At 45.2% G+C, this 15,279-nt stretch overlaps 1 protein-coding gene across 6 annotated transcripts in view; it reads right to left on the reverse strand.

The window, feature by feature from the left end:
• Positions 1 to 682: 682 nt before the first annotated feature.
• The window catches only part of LOC115150772 (membrane-associated guanylate kinase, WW and PDZ domain-containing protein 1), a 201,634-nt gene continuing 187,037 nt past the window's right edge, over positions 683 to 15,279 (reverse strand). For 4 of the 6 annotated variants that reach the window (XM_029694434.1, XM_029694435.1, XM_029694436.1 and 1 more), the window contains exons 16-23: positions 13,829 to 14,021; positions 12,223 to 12,525; positions 10,267 to 10,470; positions 7,087 to 7,180; positions 6,889 to 6,982; positions 6,170 to 6,313; positions 5,283 to 5,421; positions 683 to 2,456 (exon numbers count right to left, since the gene is read on the reverse strand). In XM_029694434.1, coding sequence (XP_029550294.1) covers positions 1,324 to 2,456; positions 5,283 to 5,421; positions 6,170 to 6,313; positions 6,889 to 6,982; positions 7,087 to 7,180; positions 10,267 to 10,470; positions 12,223 to 12,525; positions 13,829 to 14,021 — 2,304 coding nt within the window. In that variant the 3' untranslated portion in view covers positions 683 to 1,323. Of the gene's footprint in view, positions 2,457 to 3,674; positions 3,761 to 5,282; positions 5,422 to 6,169; positions 6,314 to 6,888; positions 6,983 to 7,086; positions 7,181 to 10,266; positions 10,471 to 12,222; positions 12,526 to 13,828; positions 14,022 to 15,279 lie in introns of all 6 variants that reach the window. The other 2 variants (XM_029694438.1, XM_029694437.1) reach the window with 2 other exon arrangements.

Raw genomic sequence — 15,279 nt, forward strand, 5'->3', positions numbered from 1 at the left:
GATTAAAAATAAAGTTGAAAGAAATCTTATAAGAAACTGGCATGTTCCTAAAATGTATCTTGCCATGTAGTTAAACAGACCCAGATTAAGCCTAGTTATTAAAAAGTAAAAGGATAATTGACTGAAATGATTTGCAATTCAGACAATATTCTAAGGCTTATCTAAGCACATCTTCAAAATAGACATTTTCATTATGAGACAACTTTATGCACCAGGCCATGCACAAGTTTTCAGTAAGTTATATCTAACATAATTCCATCGTCAACCTGCCCGGCCAGAAGCTGACAGCTGATAGGTTCATTAAAGGAAAACCTCTGAGTGGCCTCTGTCTGCATCACTTTCTGTCTGTGGTCTGGGAGTAAGAGAACATGACCTTGGTGTCCCCATCCACTGGCTCCTGTCATCGTCTCGACATCTGAGGACACAGCTTTCTTCCTCTCTCATTTTAAGAACAGAGAGCAAAGAACCACATTGGTTTATAAAACAGACAGATCCAAATGAACACTTTACTTTGTTTTGAAGTATTATATTATTAATCTACCATTTTGTTATCTCTTGGGATATTGGCAACATTACATATTGGTAATGTCATGAAGTAGTAATAAGATGCAAGACTCACATCTAAAATGTTCCACATTTCCACTGATTCATTGTAATATAATAATACCAAAACAGAAGATGATATGTTTGATATATTATTTTAATGTTAACATCATAGTTTAACTTTATTCTCCCCTTCATTTGTTTAAAATGATCACCTCTGAATGTACACATACTGCACACTGTCCAAAAATATACAAACAAATGCAGGCTTGTGCTATAGTCTGGTCAAATGTCTAAAAACAGTGGCACTGGGGAAGAGAAAGAAAAGACATTGAAACCGTAAAGACATGCACAGCATCTGTGTCAGTGGCACTGTGTAATGCCTGCCTCCTTGGGCTCAGTGGAAAAGTACATACCACTTTTGGCTGAGAAAACACTCGTCTCATATCAAACAAAAACAAAAGAAAAATACACTCATTAAAATAACTGTTAGGCACATCATTGTTTTTTTCGGTTTTACATTTTCTGCAAAATTCTGATAAATATACAATGCTTAACCAACTAACGACCCCCCAAAAAATCCAACAAACAGAAAAGGTTGATAGGTTTTGGAATCACTGTCTAGTAGGAAAGCAGGAATGTCATATAATCAATACATTTGGTTCATCCAAGGTCCAGGTGTGTTCTGCTGTGTGAAGAGTAGAGCTGAGTGGTGATGGGGAACTTTGTTGCTGTGGTGAGGTTGGAGGGGAGGCTGGTTGTGTTACAGCAGATGACCCATCAGATGCTCAGGTCTTTGGTGCCATCTTTATGGGCCTTCCGCTTGGGCTCCGGGAGAGCTTTGGAAGCACGGCTGGCATTAGACTTAAGTGTGCTGTAGTACTCCTTCAGTCTGGGTGCTGCCGCTTCCTCCTCCTCCGGTTCTCTGAAGCTTCTGACAGGTGAAATGTCTCGGCCCAGGCTACGGGCTCTATGGTGGGGGTCTGGGGACTCATCCCTGGGGGTGTAGCGCGGCTCTCTCTCCACCCTCTCAGGTGAGCGGCCCCTCAGCAGTGAGCTGTACCTCTTGTAGGCGCTGTCTGACTCAGGGGTGTGGACCCTGGGAAGGATCTCCCCTCTCTGGCCACGGGCAGCAGCAGGTAACAGGCTGTCTCCTCTGTAGTCCCGCTCCAGGTTGGAGGCCCTCAGCAGAAGGCTGTCCTCCCCAAACAGGTGCTCCTCACTGGACTCCCTCAGTAGCGTGGCCTCCCTGTTGAGCCGGTCCAGGGCTGGGGGCTCCTGTAGGAGGCTCTCATCCAGGAAGGGGCTGGGCACAGGGCCAGGAGGCTTCCTCAGCACTGGTGCCATCTCCCCGTTGGGCCTCTCTGGGTCTCTGCGTCTTTGCCTGTCTAGGGAGGGCTGCCGGTAGGGGTCTGAGGATTGGGTACGGCGGTAGCGGGTGGGGGAGTGGTGGTGTGAGCGGTGGGGGGAGCGGTAGGGGGACCGGTGGCCATAGGGGGACCGATTGCAGTGAGTGGACCTGTAGGGAGAGCGGTTGGTGTTGTGGTGCCCTTGGCTGTGTCTACTGTCTAGGGTGTTCTCTGCGCTGCGGGCCCGGCTACGGCCCTTATCCGGGGAGCGGTGTCCTCGGTGACGAGTGCCGTGGCTATCCCCGCCAGACCTCTGGGTCTTGTCAACTTTTTTCTTGGACTGCTTGGAGGCCCTTGTCTCCCCAGACGCCCCTCCCTGGCTCTTGCTCTTCTTTTCCGGGGATCGGTGTTTGGAATGGTGGTGGCCCTTCTTGTCCTTGCTCTGTGATGGTTTGTGAGGGACTCGTGCGTTAGTGTCCGATGGTGCATTGTTGTAGGGCAGGGTGCTCACTTCCGAAGCGTTTTGTACCCCTGCGGCTGGGCCGGCACCGTCGATGCTGGGGTCTGGAATAGAACATGACATACAACACAGGTTGCTGGATGAAACACTTTGCTCTCACAGACTCCCTGACTAGACTAGATCAGCTATTGTGACCAATAACCAGGCTGCAGACATTATTTGTAATACTGCCAATTCTAATGTTAATGTCAGCAAACAAACACGGCTATATCAATTCTCCATTTGGATGCACAGCCACAGCTTATGGTGAGTTATTAGTATTACTATGTATGAGCCAAAAGCAACAACGTACTGTACGAGGACTGGTGGAACAGTTCGGCTTAAAGGAGATGAAGGGGACCGACGGTTGGTTAAAATGCTGCGTGCTGCATGGTGTTGATGCTGATTGAGATAGCTTGACATCACTCGTTCATGCTCAGGCAATGCCTTCGATGTGAGATCAATATTTAATGCAACTAACAAAACCAAGATGAGTTTTTGAATTGAGTAATGATGTAAATAATGTATGAGCGTGATTGGTTTCGGAACAACATTGTGGTTGTAAATTAGTTTCACAGATTGTACTCCATAAAGAATGCAGGGAGTTGGCTCAGCACCATGGATAAAGGTGGTGTACGGAATGGTTTTAGGGACTAATCAAGGAGATAAGAGACTATTGATCGTCACTACATGACTGCAGTGCTATTGGTTCTTAGCGGACTCTAACCACCTCACCCGATCTTTGAATAAACCACATGGATGGTAATCAAAGTGTCACAAGACAGCTTCTAAAAGTCTTAGTAACTCTACTTGGATCTAGTTTTATCTCCAATGCTATGTTCATTAACGGACTAACCACAGATACTAACTAGACAGCTAAATAGTAAATAGCTTGAAGAGAGGAACAGCGATAGAGGAGGGATTGATTGACTGATTGGTTGAGAAAATGTCTAGAAAAGACAAAAACTTTACCAATATCCCACAACCACCAAACCAACGTGACATGAATCAAACGGATGCGTTGGAGACGCCATGTCAGCAGTGAACACGCCATGCCCAGAGGTTGAATGCGAAAGGTGGGATGTATGAATCCATTCCTACTGGTCAGCATGACAACAGCGGCGGCGGTATTGGCAATGCATTCTGGGTGAATGGATTCTTATGCATGGAGAGCAGAGGCACAGTACGGGTGAGTTGAGGCCACAGCACACAGCGAGAGAGAGAGAAAGGGAGAGACCGGAGAGAGAGATCGGAGGAGAGAGATGGAGAGGACAGCTACAAACCATGGTCGGATTTTGGTAGGAACTAGGATCTCCCAGCTTGTCATTAGAGGATCTCATACATGCGGTGAGATGGGGAGCAACCATCTCTGAAGGAAGGAAGAGCCCAGCGAAACAAAAGGAAAGGTAGATAAAAAAGAGAAAAAGAGAAAGAGGCAAAGGGTTTAGATTACTAAAACAATAGGCAGAAGAAATAAGAATTATTGTCTGTGTTTATTTTTCAATGGAAAAGGTGTTTATTTGAACATTTAATCATTCAGAGAAAGAAAGAGACAGTCCAGGAAATAACCCCATCCTTGAGTGAAAAGTCCTGGAACCGAGCACACCACACACACACACACACACACACACACACACAGAAGTGACACCAACCCCATAGTGACAGCGAGATGCACACACAACACAGTATGAAGCCATTTACATTGCCAACAGAAAATAAATGTCAAAGAGCGGAAACTAAAAGTACAAAAAAATGTTTATAATATACAACCTCACAGAGATGTCTTATTGGTGCAGGAAAGACATAGCATATTCTCGGCGCAACAAAATATATGAATAAAAAGACAATATTTTCCAAAATCAAAAATGCAATAAGATGAATTGTGACTATCAATTAACAGATCAATACAATTAAAATGAAATATACCATAAATATTATGGAAAATTGACAAAAAATAAAATAAACATTTGGATTTCAACTTCGACAACTTCATGCAGCAATATACTTTCGAGATGAATATGTGGGTTGATTCATGACTCTGTACATGAACAAAAATACTTGTAAAAATGTTTATTTTTTTAGTTACAAAAATGTCTGTAGTGGAGCTGAATTGAGTTGAATTGTCAGGAATGAGCGGAGTCTCCAGAATCACAGTTTTCCAATGACAGTTACACAGTAGGTGAGAATAAATCCATGGATTTGTGAATATGTCAAAGTATTGTGAATTTCCTATTGAAATGGTAGAAAGTATTAGAATGCTCTCATTTCAAGACAGTCTCGACTGAAGTGCTAAACTCAGTAGCTTACATTCACCTTCAATAAATACCAGAAATATGTTCATTACGCCATATTAAAGGTTGGAGATGGAATCCAACCCGAGAGCATTTCCCAGTTTAACACGGGATACAATAGATCAAGTTATTTTTTTACACAAAAAATATAATTCAGCAAGGACTCAATAAACATACTGTATATATCCACATGTAGAAACACTCATCTTTTTAGATTTATTTTCTCTCCTCACAGTTCTTTCATTGTTTTTCTTTCTTTCCATGTGACCCTCTTTTTCCAAGGGGTTACATAGACCACTATCATCCTTGGGGCGTCCCAGAAAGCCCTGCTCCACAAGCCGTGCCCCGCTCAGTGACACACAGCAAAAGGTTAAAAGGTGACAGCAGTTGACCCAGACCCGAAGGGAGCAAAACCAGACACACCCAGTGGACAGTGGATGTCAGTGGAAGGCCCAAAGCACAGCACAGGACATAGCAGGACAGGAGAGGAGACAGGCGTCCTCTCGTATACCCAACCCGCCCCTCCCCCACGGGGAGTGTGTGTGTGCGCTCAGGGGGTGAAGACGGGGGAAAAGGGAATGTTTTCGTAGATTGACCCACCATATTCAGGCACCGAGCCGTCGCCCCGCTTGAGGACTAGGCGGGCGTGGCGGCCGCCGTTTTTAATCAGTTCGATGGCGCGGGCGTGCTTCATGCCCTTGGTACTCTCACCGTTTATCTCCAGGATCTCATCTCCCACCTGAAAGAGAAAGGAGAGAGGGAGACATTGGAGGAGGGAGAGGATAAGAGTGGAAGGTAGTGGGGTGAGACAAAGATGGGGACAGGGTGTTAAGGACAGGGAGGAAAGGGACAAGAGGAGGAGGAGAGAAGGGCAGAGGGGGTGAACAGGGGAGGAAAAAGGCAGGAGGGAACAAAAAGGATGAAAAAGGCAACAGTGGGGAACATAAGAAGTGCCAGAGGGAGAAAGGTTAGATTATAGTTAAAACGTAAAGAACAACTACTCTGACTGCTGTGAAGGCATACTTTCTATAAATCCACAATGGTACAAAAGGAAAATAAATTGTGTCAAAGAACTGTAGGTTTGCCTCCTGCAGGCAGAGACAGAAAGAGGGAGAATGCTGTTCTAATTCTCTTTCCTTCCCTCTGCGCCTCAAGTTTTCTGTCAGTGTTCTCTCCGTCGGGGGAATTCCACTTGTACAGAAATGGGTCTCCTACTGACACCTCTCTCCGTCTCACAGAACCTGGGCCTATTAATACCTCATCTAACAAGCCCTGCTCAGAACAGTGACACACAGATGCCCTCGCTAACATTCAATGTTATTTACATATATCACATACTCACAAATAATAAAGGAAAATCAATTAACCCATTAATTGACTCTGTAGGACTCAGGGGAACTTGTGTTTTCATTTTGTATTAGGTGTTCAGCATTACATGAGTGGAATTAATATGATCAACCATAGATTTCTATGGGGGTCATACATACCTTCATCTTGCCATTGCGTACAGCTGCTCCGTCCTCGGCTAGTCTCAGCACATACAGGTCCATGTTGTACTCATGACCTCCTCTCAGGCTGAACCCAAAACCTTTGTTCTCCCTCTCCAGGTCCACCGAGTAGAAGCCAGCATCCTGAGGAAAAAACACACATACACACAGCAATGTGAATGGTGATTCAGCGGTGGCTAGACTTGTGCGGCTGTCTGTGGATGGCTCATATTTCAGTGTGGGGACGAATGCCACCTTAAGGAAAGTCACACCTATTTGATCGGAGTTCAAGAGTGGTGGTGGGTGAAATGAATAATAGATGGATTGGACTATGGGGCGGTTTGAGGCAGGCAGAGGGCACACAGAGCCACAGACACTACAAGGGCACTGCCAAGGACACAGACTCAACACCCTCCCTCCCTGCTCTGTTCAGGAACTAATCAATATGATATCAGAATAAAGCATCTCCCTAGTGTGACAAACACTTAGAGGGAACACATTGCTGTAGGGCAGGGATCGTCCACTAGATTCAGCCACGGGACGATTTTGTACTTGAGAGGATGGTCGGGGGGCTGGAACATAATTACGAATCATTTGTAGACTGCAAATTGACCGCAAGAAAGTTCAAATCATGATTTCCTGGTGTTTTAAAATACAGTCGGCCTGCAGGCTGCGAGTTGGGGACAGGCGGGCCTTGGCAAAGCTGGACAGATCCATACCTGGGCTGGAGGTTGTGTTGTTGGGGCAGGGGGAGGAGGGGCCTGGGGAGATTTGAACTCAAAAGAGGACTCCTGTTTTGGTTTGGTGTTGTTTCTGGAATGAGAAAGATTACAAAATATTGGTTAAAAATCTTTGCTAATAGGCATACATGTTAAGCAATTAGGTCCTACATACATGTATCCCAGAATCCCTCTCACCTGGGCTCAGGTGTAGCCTGTTGTTGGGCTGTGTGAGTAGTTGTTATAGTGGCGATCTTCTCAGCGTTGGTCAGCAGTGATGCATTGGAGGACTCTGATGAGAGAGAGAGACGGAGCGAGAAGGAGAGAGAACGAGGGCAGGGGAGTCAGGGGCCTGAAGACTGAACCATGCAAAATACAAAGGGAGAAAAATGAACCAAGAGCAGCTGCACTACCCTTCGTAAGCCATTCTAACACTTCAGCTCCACTATAAGCATTGCGTTGCTTTGCCATCAGCGTCGTGTAAATGTGACGTTCTACCTGCTACACAGAGCGTGTAGTTTTGAGAGCATCTGCATTCTATTTTCCCCTACTGTACAGTACCATATTCATTCATGATGCGTAAGTCCAATAGCTTTGGTCCAGTTTTTCACAAGTACTCATTAAATTGCTGCTAGTCGTTGTACTTAATGATCCTCTAATTACACAAGTTGCTTTTGTTTACATTGTGAACCTAGCTATTTAATGTAGCTAGCTTGCTCGGAGCAGTAGCTTCTTGACTTCATAAATCTTAGTGAAATAACCAGTGGTGTATAGTCGAGGCCATATGCAACCAAAATTTACTTTATTTCTCATTATTTCAATTCACAAGACAGAACGAACGAGCGCGACAGCCATCAAGAATTGAATCTCGCCGATTCTTGAGCATGGACGCTGCCATTGGAAGTGACGCAACCCGAGCAGTGAAGCAGCTTTCATTGATTTCAAAGGAAGCATTTCCTCAACGGCTGATGGTTGGCTGATGGCAATGCCGGACGCCCGATAGCTATAGAGTAGCAGGGCCATTACATTTTTTACATAGAATTTATTCAAACAGGGATATATGGAAGCCTGGACCGGAGGAAGTGCTATACTCATGGCTTTCATCTAATCACATCATATGGCATCATTTGTGTAATCAATGACCTATGCTTGACCGTAACCCTTAAATAAACACATAATAACCGTACAACCTTCTTACTCCAAACACCCCCCTCATTTGTTTCTAATAACTAGTTGTTACACTGCACTGACTAATCCCAGCCCCACCCGCTGTGCTCAACTTCAGTTTCATATATCCATCACTCCCACACTAGTCCTCTTGGATCCCATTGGCTTAACTCTCCATTCCGCCCACGACCCAGGAGACATTGGGCCGGCCAGCCAATCAAGGTGGAGACCGAGCTGAGGTCGGGCCAAGTGGGTTTAATTCCAGCCAGCTGGGTAGTCACATTGCTGGGGAGACCCGGTGTTTGATGAGTGCTGTCTCTGTCCATGAATCCCAATGTCTTAAAATAGACCTTCTCCCTCCTCCACTCTACGCCGGTGTCAACCAGGGGTTGGAACCGGTTCAAGGAACAGAACTGAAAACTGTAAAAGAATTACGGAACAGAAACGGAACCGAGAATGAAAGTGATCCACACTGTTTCGGAACAGAACCGTTATTTTAAAAGCATTGAAACCGGTTAGTAATGTTATTTTACGTTCCTGTCATTTTTTCTAGTCCCACAAAAAAAGACAACAATGCACCTATGCAACGCCTTCACTCTGCCACTCAGAAACATATTCGAGAACCTGAAAGCTGAAAATCTTTGCCAGTGTGTATGCACATGTGTAGGCTACCTGCCCTCCCCCTCTCTGAAGCTACTGTTCTGATGTAAGAAGTGTTAAAGGAGAGGGAAAGATTATTTTATTAGCTACAGAAGAATGGAATTACTTTTTCAATGCTCGTTTAGGATACTATACGCCTAGTTATCAAGTTTAACATTGGATTTATTAACTACAAAAAATGTAAGACGTGTTTTTAATTCTGATGCTGCTCTGCACACACAATCCTGTTCACTTACTAGCTCAAGCTTGTTAGTTAGCTAGCTCAAAGGACATTTGAAGTTCCTTCATAAAAGCTGCTCCTACTAGGTATAATTCTGTGGGCCTAATACAGATAACGCATGTCATAATAAGATGCCCAGCGATTCAAGCCTGCTCCTCAACCCTCTCTCGCTTTCTCCCCACCCGTAAAATTGCAGTCGCATCTTGTGCCTTAGGCTACACTTGTCTGTCCATTACTCATGTAAACAACTAGCTTGCCTGCTCTATATTCACTGATTGGTGAAGTAATTTAATGAGTTCAGTGTAAAAAATACTTGATTTCACGGGTTAAAAAAGGAACGATGTTAACCAGTACTTTTTGGGGGTCGAACTGGTTCAGAACTTTATTTTGGTGGGTAGAACAGTGGAACAGAACAACAACATTTGTGGTTCGGTTCAGAATGAAACGATTGGTAAATAATTTCGGTTCCAACCCTTGGTGTCAACTGCCTGCAGACGAGGTTCCATCCTCACACACTCCCTCCCTCTCTTTTCCTCCCTCAATCTCTGCATCTCTCATCCCGTACTCCTTCTCTCCCACTTTCCTCTTTCCATTGCGCTTTCCCTTCCTCCCTCCCACCCCCACCCCAGCCTTTCTCTCAAAACAATTGTGGCTCAGTATAATCATCTGTCTCTTCAGAAAAAGGCTTTCATCCGTAAAAACAGACCAAACAGCAGCAACATGGACAATTTCTCCAACATGCAGGTTGACAAAGACTAGTGTTTACACTGGCGTTCTCCCTGCATCTCTCTCACTTAATCAAACAGCATGCCAAGGTGATCTGTCAGTGCAGTGTAACAAGAGCTCTTAGCCCCAAGAAAGACACACATACACAAACGCACACAACGTTACAGCCTCTGACAGCTGAATTACTCTTGAATGTTTCAGGAGAATGTGAAATGCACGACTGCACTAGAAAGTTCCCTCCCATCCAAAGTTCCCTCCCCACACTAACTAGAGCACTCGAAATGTAAAAACGCTGTGACGGTGATGTACTGAGATAAGCTTTCTTTTAGCAAAAGGTACATTCTGTACATTCCAATGCAATAAGTTTTACATAACTGATGTAATGCACAAATATTCCTATGACGCAGGTTGATCCCAGCTGCTGAGATCTACAGTCTTAGGTCTAGATCTGCCCAACCCTGTTCCTGGAGAGCTACCGTAACCCTCCTGTAGGTTGTCGCCCCAACCCCACTTAGAACCAACCAGCTAATTAGTACAACTAGTTGTTCTAGATTAGGGTTGAAACGAAAACATACAGGCTCTCCAGGAACAGGGTTCTGTCTTACCGTCTCCGGGAATGATCCTTAGCGTGACTGTGTTCCCGGCCTCCTTGATCAGGTTGACGATGTCCGAGTGGGACTTGTTGGTGATGGAGCAGCCGTTGACGGCCAGGATACGGTCTCCCACCTTCAGCTTCCCACAGCGGTCCGCAGGGCTCCCCTCAATAATACGACCTATTTTGTGGGGCATGGCCACACATGCATTTCCAGCTTTTTGCGTTTGTGTGATTCATAGTGTGTGTGATGTGACATTGTTGGTGGTGGGGGTATTGTTTGAAAAGAGAGAGAAAGAGAGAGAGAGAGAGAGAGAGAAGAAGAAGAAGAAGAAGAAGAAGAAGAAAAAGGGACAGAGGAGGAAGAGGAGAAGAGAGAGAAAGGAAGACAGAAGGTTAAGTGTTAATTCACCAAAGCCACCAAGCCAAGTGCCAACAGACTGTGCCTGGAAATCTGCCCGTGAGAAATGGAAAGCATTGGCCAAGTGAGAGGGAATGCCTTTACATACTCTATGTGTACTGCATTCAAATTAATTAGGACCCCGTACTAAATACTCAAGGTGTCACTGACCATCTCGCTCTGTCAACAGAATGTACTAGCGCTGCTCCAAAGGACACGTTCTTCTATTTGCATTAGTGAATCTCTCCTGACATCCCTTGTACAGCTGAAACCTAATAATCAGGAAACTATGTCAACCTTCAGCTCTGATAAGACAGACACCTGCAGCTGCAGCCTAGATTACAAACGTACAGACAACACAGACAACTTCTTCGCTAGTACCCTCAGGTCCTCTCCTACCCATAATCCTCAGCGGCACAAAGGCTTCTACCCTGCTAGAGAATGCCTCTCGATCATTACAGAGAAATATAACACATATCATTCCCTCTCCATCTCTATTCCTCTTCTTCATTCATGGAACTACAAAGACTAATCAGTCTGTTTCCTCCCTCTGCTGTCAGTAACTCCAGTCAAGAACAAATCTGTGGAGCTCAACTCATTGAGTTCTGTACCAACTAGAAGTTTTCTTGGGTTCACAGCAGAAGGATGTGTTTGTTTAACGAGCTAAGAGAGGATGGATAGATATATCTGTGTCAGAGTAATTGGGATCCATACAGATCAAATGTAATATCTCTACACTATTGATCAATAACCAATGTGCTCCTCTTTGAAATGAAGCCTGGAAGATAAACAGAATGGTACAAACTGCAGCCTTCCACTTCAGTACATGAAGATGTGCTTTGCCTGATCGTTTGACGCCCAGCGAGAGTTAAGTTAAGCAGTGTTTCAGCACACCCAACCCAGAGAGACAGGTAGGTCAGGTAGGTAAAGAGCGTGGCAGCGAGATCTCTCTGTAGCAGTTATAGGCAGGATACCCCCGCACAGCGAAAGACACCAGAGCAGACAACGGGGCATGCTGAGGGACAAGCAGAGCGGGAGGACAGTGGGAGAGGGTCTATCCATCTACAAATGATCCCACTTACAATATCACAACACTCTTCCCCTTATTAACTAATTATTATAACTGCTGCAATCAGCTCATCGGAGCCGTTTAAATAAGAGCATCTGAATTATACAGGCTATTATGCAACATGCTCTTACTTGTGATCAATTATGAAAGATAGTATAAATATTACAGTTCTTTGGGTTTCAGTGTCTCTGCTTGACAAAATGAAAGAAAATAGAAGAGGAACACCACTCGCTAGAAGAATGAGGATGAAAGCTATTCACCAGAAATATGGCCTATTAAGAAACTCATTTGCATAGAAGTAGAGGGACAGTACCCAGTAGTCAAACAGTGATTAGTTACAAAAAAGATATGTTCTACTGTATATTGAGAGGAACCTTGTGTGTGTGTGTGTGTGTGTGTGTGTGTGTGTGTGTGTGTGTGTGTGTGTGTGTGTACAGTACATGCATATGTGCTACTGTACCTATTTTTAAGTACAGAAAGTTAGAGAAGACTGGTGTTACCAAAGGTGGTGCCAGACTCGGGTCGGGACACAGAGGAGACAATCACAAATCCGAAGCCCTCGTTCTCCCCGCGGTGGATCTCCACATCATAGGGCTGCAGGGCGGTGTTGACCACGGTGCTACCCGAGCCCCCACCGCCCCCGCTGCCGATGCCGCTGGTGGAGCCACTGCCGGAGCTGACAGTGTTGAGAGAGTTCTGGCTGCCCTGGGGGGTCCGTTTCTCCTCGGTCAGGGAGGGGGCCTGTGTGCTGCTGTGGTGGGACGAGGCTGGGGACGGGGGCACCTCGCCCTCCCCTTTAGACCCTGAGGAGGAATTGACACAGCTACTTTACAGCGATAGCACACAGCTCATAACACTAAAATAAAATATTTTGCAAATCAACATTGACACCGGTGCTCCTCTCTACCCACTCAGCCTGACGTAATGATCACACTGGTAGCAGGAAGCAGGTCTACAGGGAGCACGCTGCTCTAACAGCCACACTTTCATCTATTCCTCCCAAAAACATCTAAAGATATGGTTTCCTGATTGCATCACAACGGAGGTTTCCCATCTCATTTCCTGGCATTGAGGCAGTGCTTCATACTGGGCATAATCCCTCTGACAACCATCATGCCCTCGGTCTGGGCACTCATCAGTGGCTGGCAGGCAGGCTGGCGCGTGACGGGAGCGGGGGAAGGTTGGGACCCTCTTCATCACGTTTAAGGAACTTTATTTATCCTGCTGAAGGGCAGAGCCAGGCTGGGTGCGTTGAGGGCCTCTGATAAATGTTTCCCCACACACCCATGGACTTTTGAAGAGCAGCGGGGCGACCCTTCAAATAGCAGCCCTGTCCTCGGGCCCTTCGCTGCTCTGATGAAGAAAAAAATGGATCCTGGAGCAGTGGATTGCTCTGACATTTCTGCATAGACTGCTGTTGATTGTTCTACTGCACAGACTGCTGTTGATTGTACTACTGCATAGACTGCTGTTGATTGTACTACTGCATAGACTGCTGTTGATTGTACTACTGCATAGACTGCTGTTGATTGTACTACTGCATAGACTGCTGTTGATTGTACTACTGCATAGACTGCTGTTTATTGTACTACTGCACAGACTGCTGTTGATTGTACTACTGCATAGACTGCTGTTGATTGTACTACTGCATAGACTGCTGTTGATTGTACTACTGCACAGACTGCTGTTGATTGTACTACTGCACAGACTGCTGTTGATTGTACTACTGCACAGACTGCTGTTGATTGTACTACTGCACAGACTGCTGCTCATCTGCTGTTTGTGCTATACTTTAAATAGGAACATTCTGCGACAGATTATCGAATTCTGTTCTACATAAGATTTTACCATGATCATTAAGCATTGTGCAGAGAAGACAGAATTACTGGTAAAATTACTGACAGGCAACCTATCAAATTACATTGTCTGATTAAAGCCAACACTGCTACCACGGATTACTCTCCATCTCTTGCTGTTGAAAGACAAGGTCACACAAATAACTTCTGATGCTCATATCACGTAGCTGTTGTTTGAATGCGTTCACTCTGGATAAGAGCGTAAGTAAAACTTAGTGTCCGTGTTTAACTAGCTGCTGTGTTCCCTTACCGCCGTAGCCGGTCTTCCGTCGCACGGTGAGGTTGACGTGGCCCTGCTTGGCGGCCTGCTGCATCAGCTGTACCACCAGCTGGTGAGACTTCCCCACCACCGCCGTGCCGTCCACACAGATGAGCTCATCCCCCGAACGCAGGCGCCCGTCCTCATCCGCCGCCCCGTACTTCACTATGTGCCCTATGTAGATCTGGGGAGAGGAGAGGAGGGGAGAGGGGAGGAGAGGGGGAGTTAGGGAGGAGGGGAGAAAATTAAAGAAAAGGAGAGGGCAGAAGAGGGGGGTGACAGAAGAGGTTGTTGATCAATCAACAGCACGCCGTGACAGAACATCAACATGAGATACTAAAGTTTGTTGAAGAATATTCTACCTCTTAGGTAAGATCATTTTAGTACAACACTTTCCGGCAGCACTAACGCCCCGGGTCCAGCTAGAAAGCTGGCTAGTACGTCTCCTCTCCTCTTTCTCCGCTTGGCTACACAGCCTGGTCTAAATCTCTTGTGTGTCATTATTTTCCTTCTTCAAAAGCTGTACAGACCAGCTCACAAGAACAAACAACTTGGCCTCTTTAAAAGGGAAAAGAAGTGGCGGGAGAGATATTCTTCTCTCTGATTGAGGCTGCAGCAAGGAGATGAAAGAGCAAGTGGAGCAACAGAACAGAGCTGAGACCTCAACCACCACCACACGCAGACCAACACTGCTGCTTTAGTTGACTCATCTGGCTCCAACAGAGGAGTTTACAGCCATCAATTAAACAGTCAAATATGGCACACAAAGATGCTAAAAATATATAAAATCTATACTAAATATTTGTAATAATAAACTGAGAAGTCTCATAATAAATGTCCAAGCCAAGACTAATAACTACATACTTAGAATCTGTTGGAGGTGTATTATATTTCAACTGAATTTAAAATACCTATTGAGAGAGTATAGATATACAGGGCATTCAGAAAGTATTCAGAGCACTTCCCTTGTTCCACATTTTGTTACGTTACAGCCTTATTCTGAAATGGATTCAATTATTTTTCCCCCTCATCAATCTACTCACAATACTCCATGATGACAAAGCGAAAACAGGTTTTTAGAAATGTTTGCAAAATTATACATTATAAAGAAAATAAACTTTACATAAGTATTCAGACCCTTTGCTATGAGACTCGAAATTGAGCTCAGGTGCATCCTGTTTCCATTGATCATCCTTTTGATGTTTCTACAACTTGATTGGAGTCCACCTGTGCTAAATTCAATTGATTGGACATGATTTGGAAAAGCACACACCTGTCTATATAAGGTCCCACAGTTGACAGTAGGTGTCAGAGCAAAAACCAAGCCATGAGGTCAAAGGAATTGTCTGTAGAGCTCCGAGGCACAGATCTGGGGAAGGGTACTAAAAATGTTATACAGCATTGAAGGTCCCCAAGAACACAATAGCCTCCATCCTTCTTAA

The sequence above is a fragment of the Salmo trutta genome, chromosome 16 (assembly GCF_901001165.1).
Source record: "Salmo trutta chromosome 16, fSalTru1.1, whole genome shotgun sequence".
NCBI lineage: Eukaryota > Metazoa > Chordata > Actinopteri > Salmoniformes > Salmonidae > Salmo > Salmo trutta.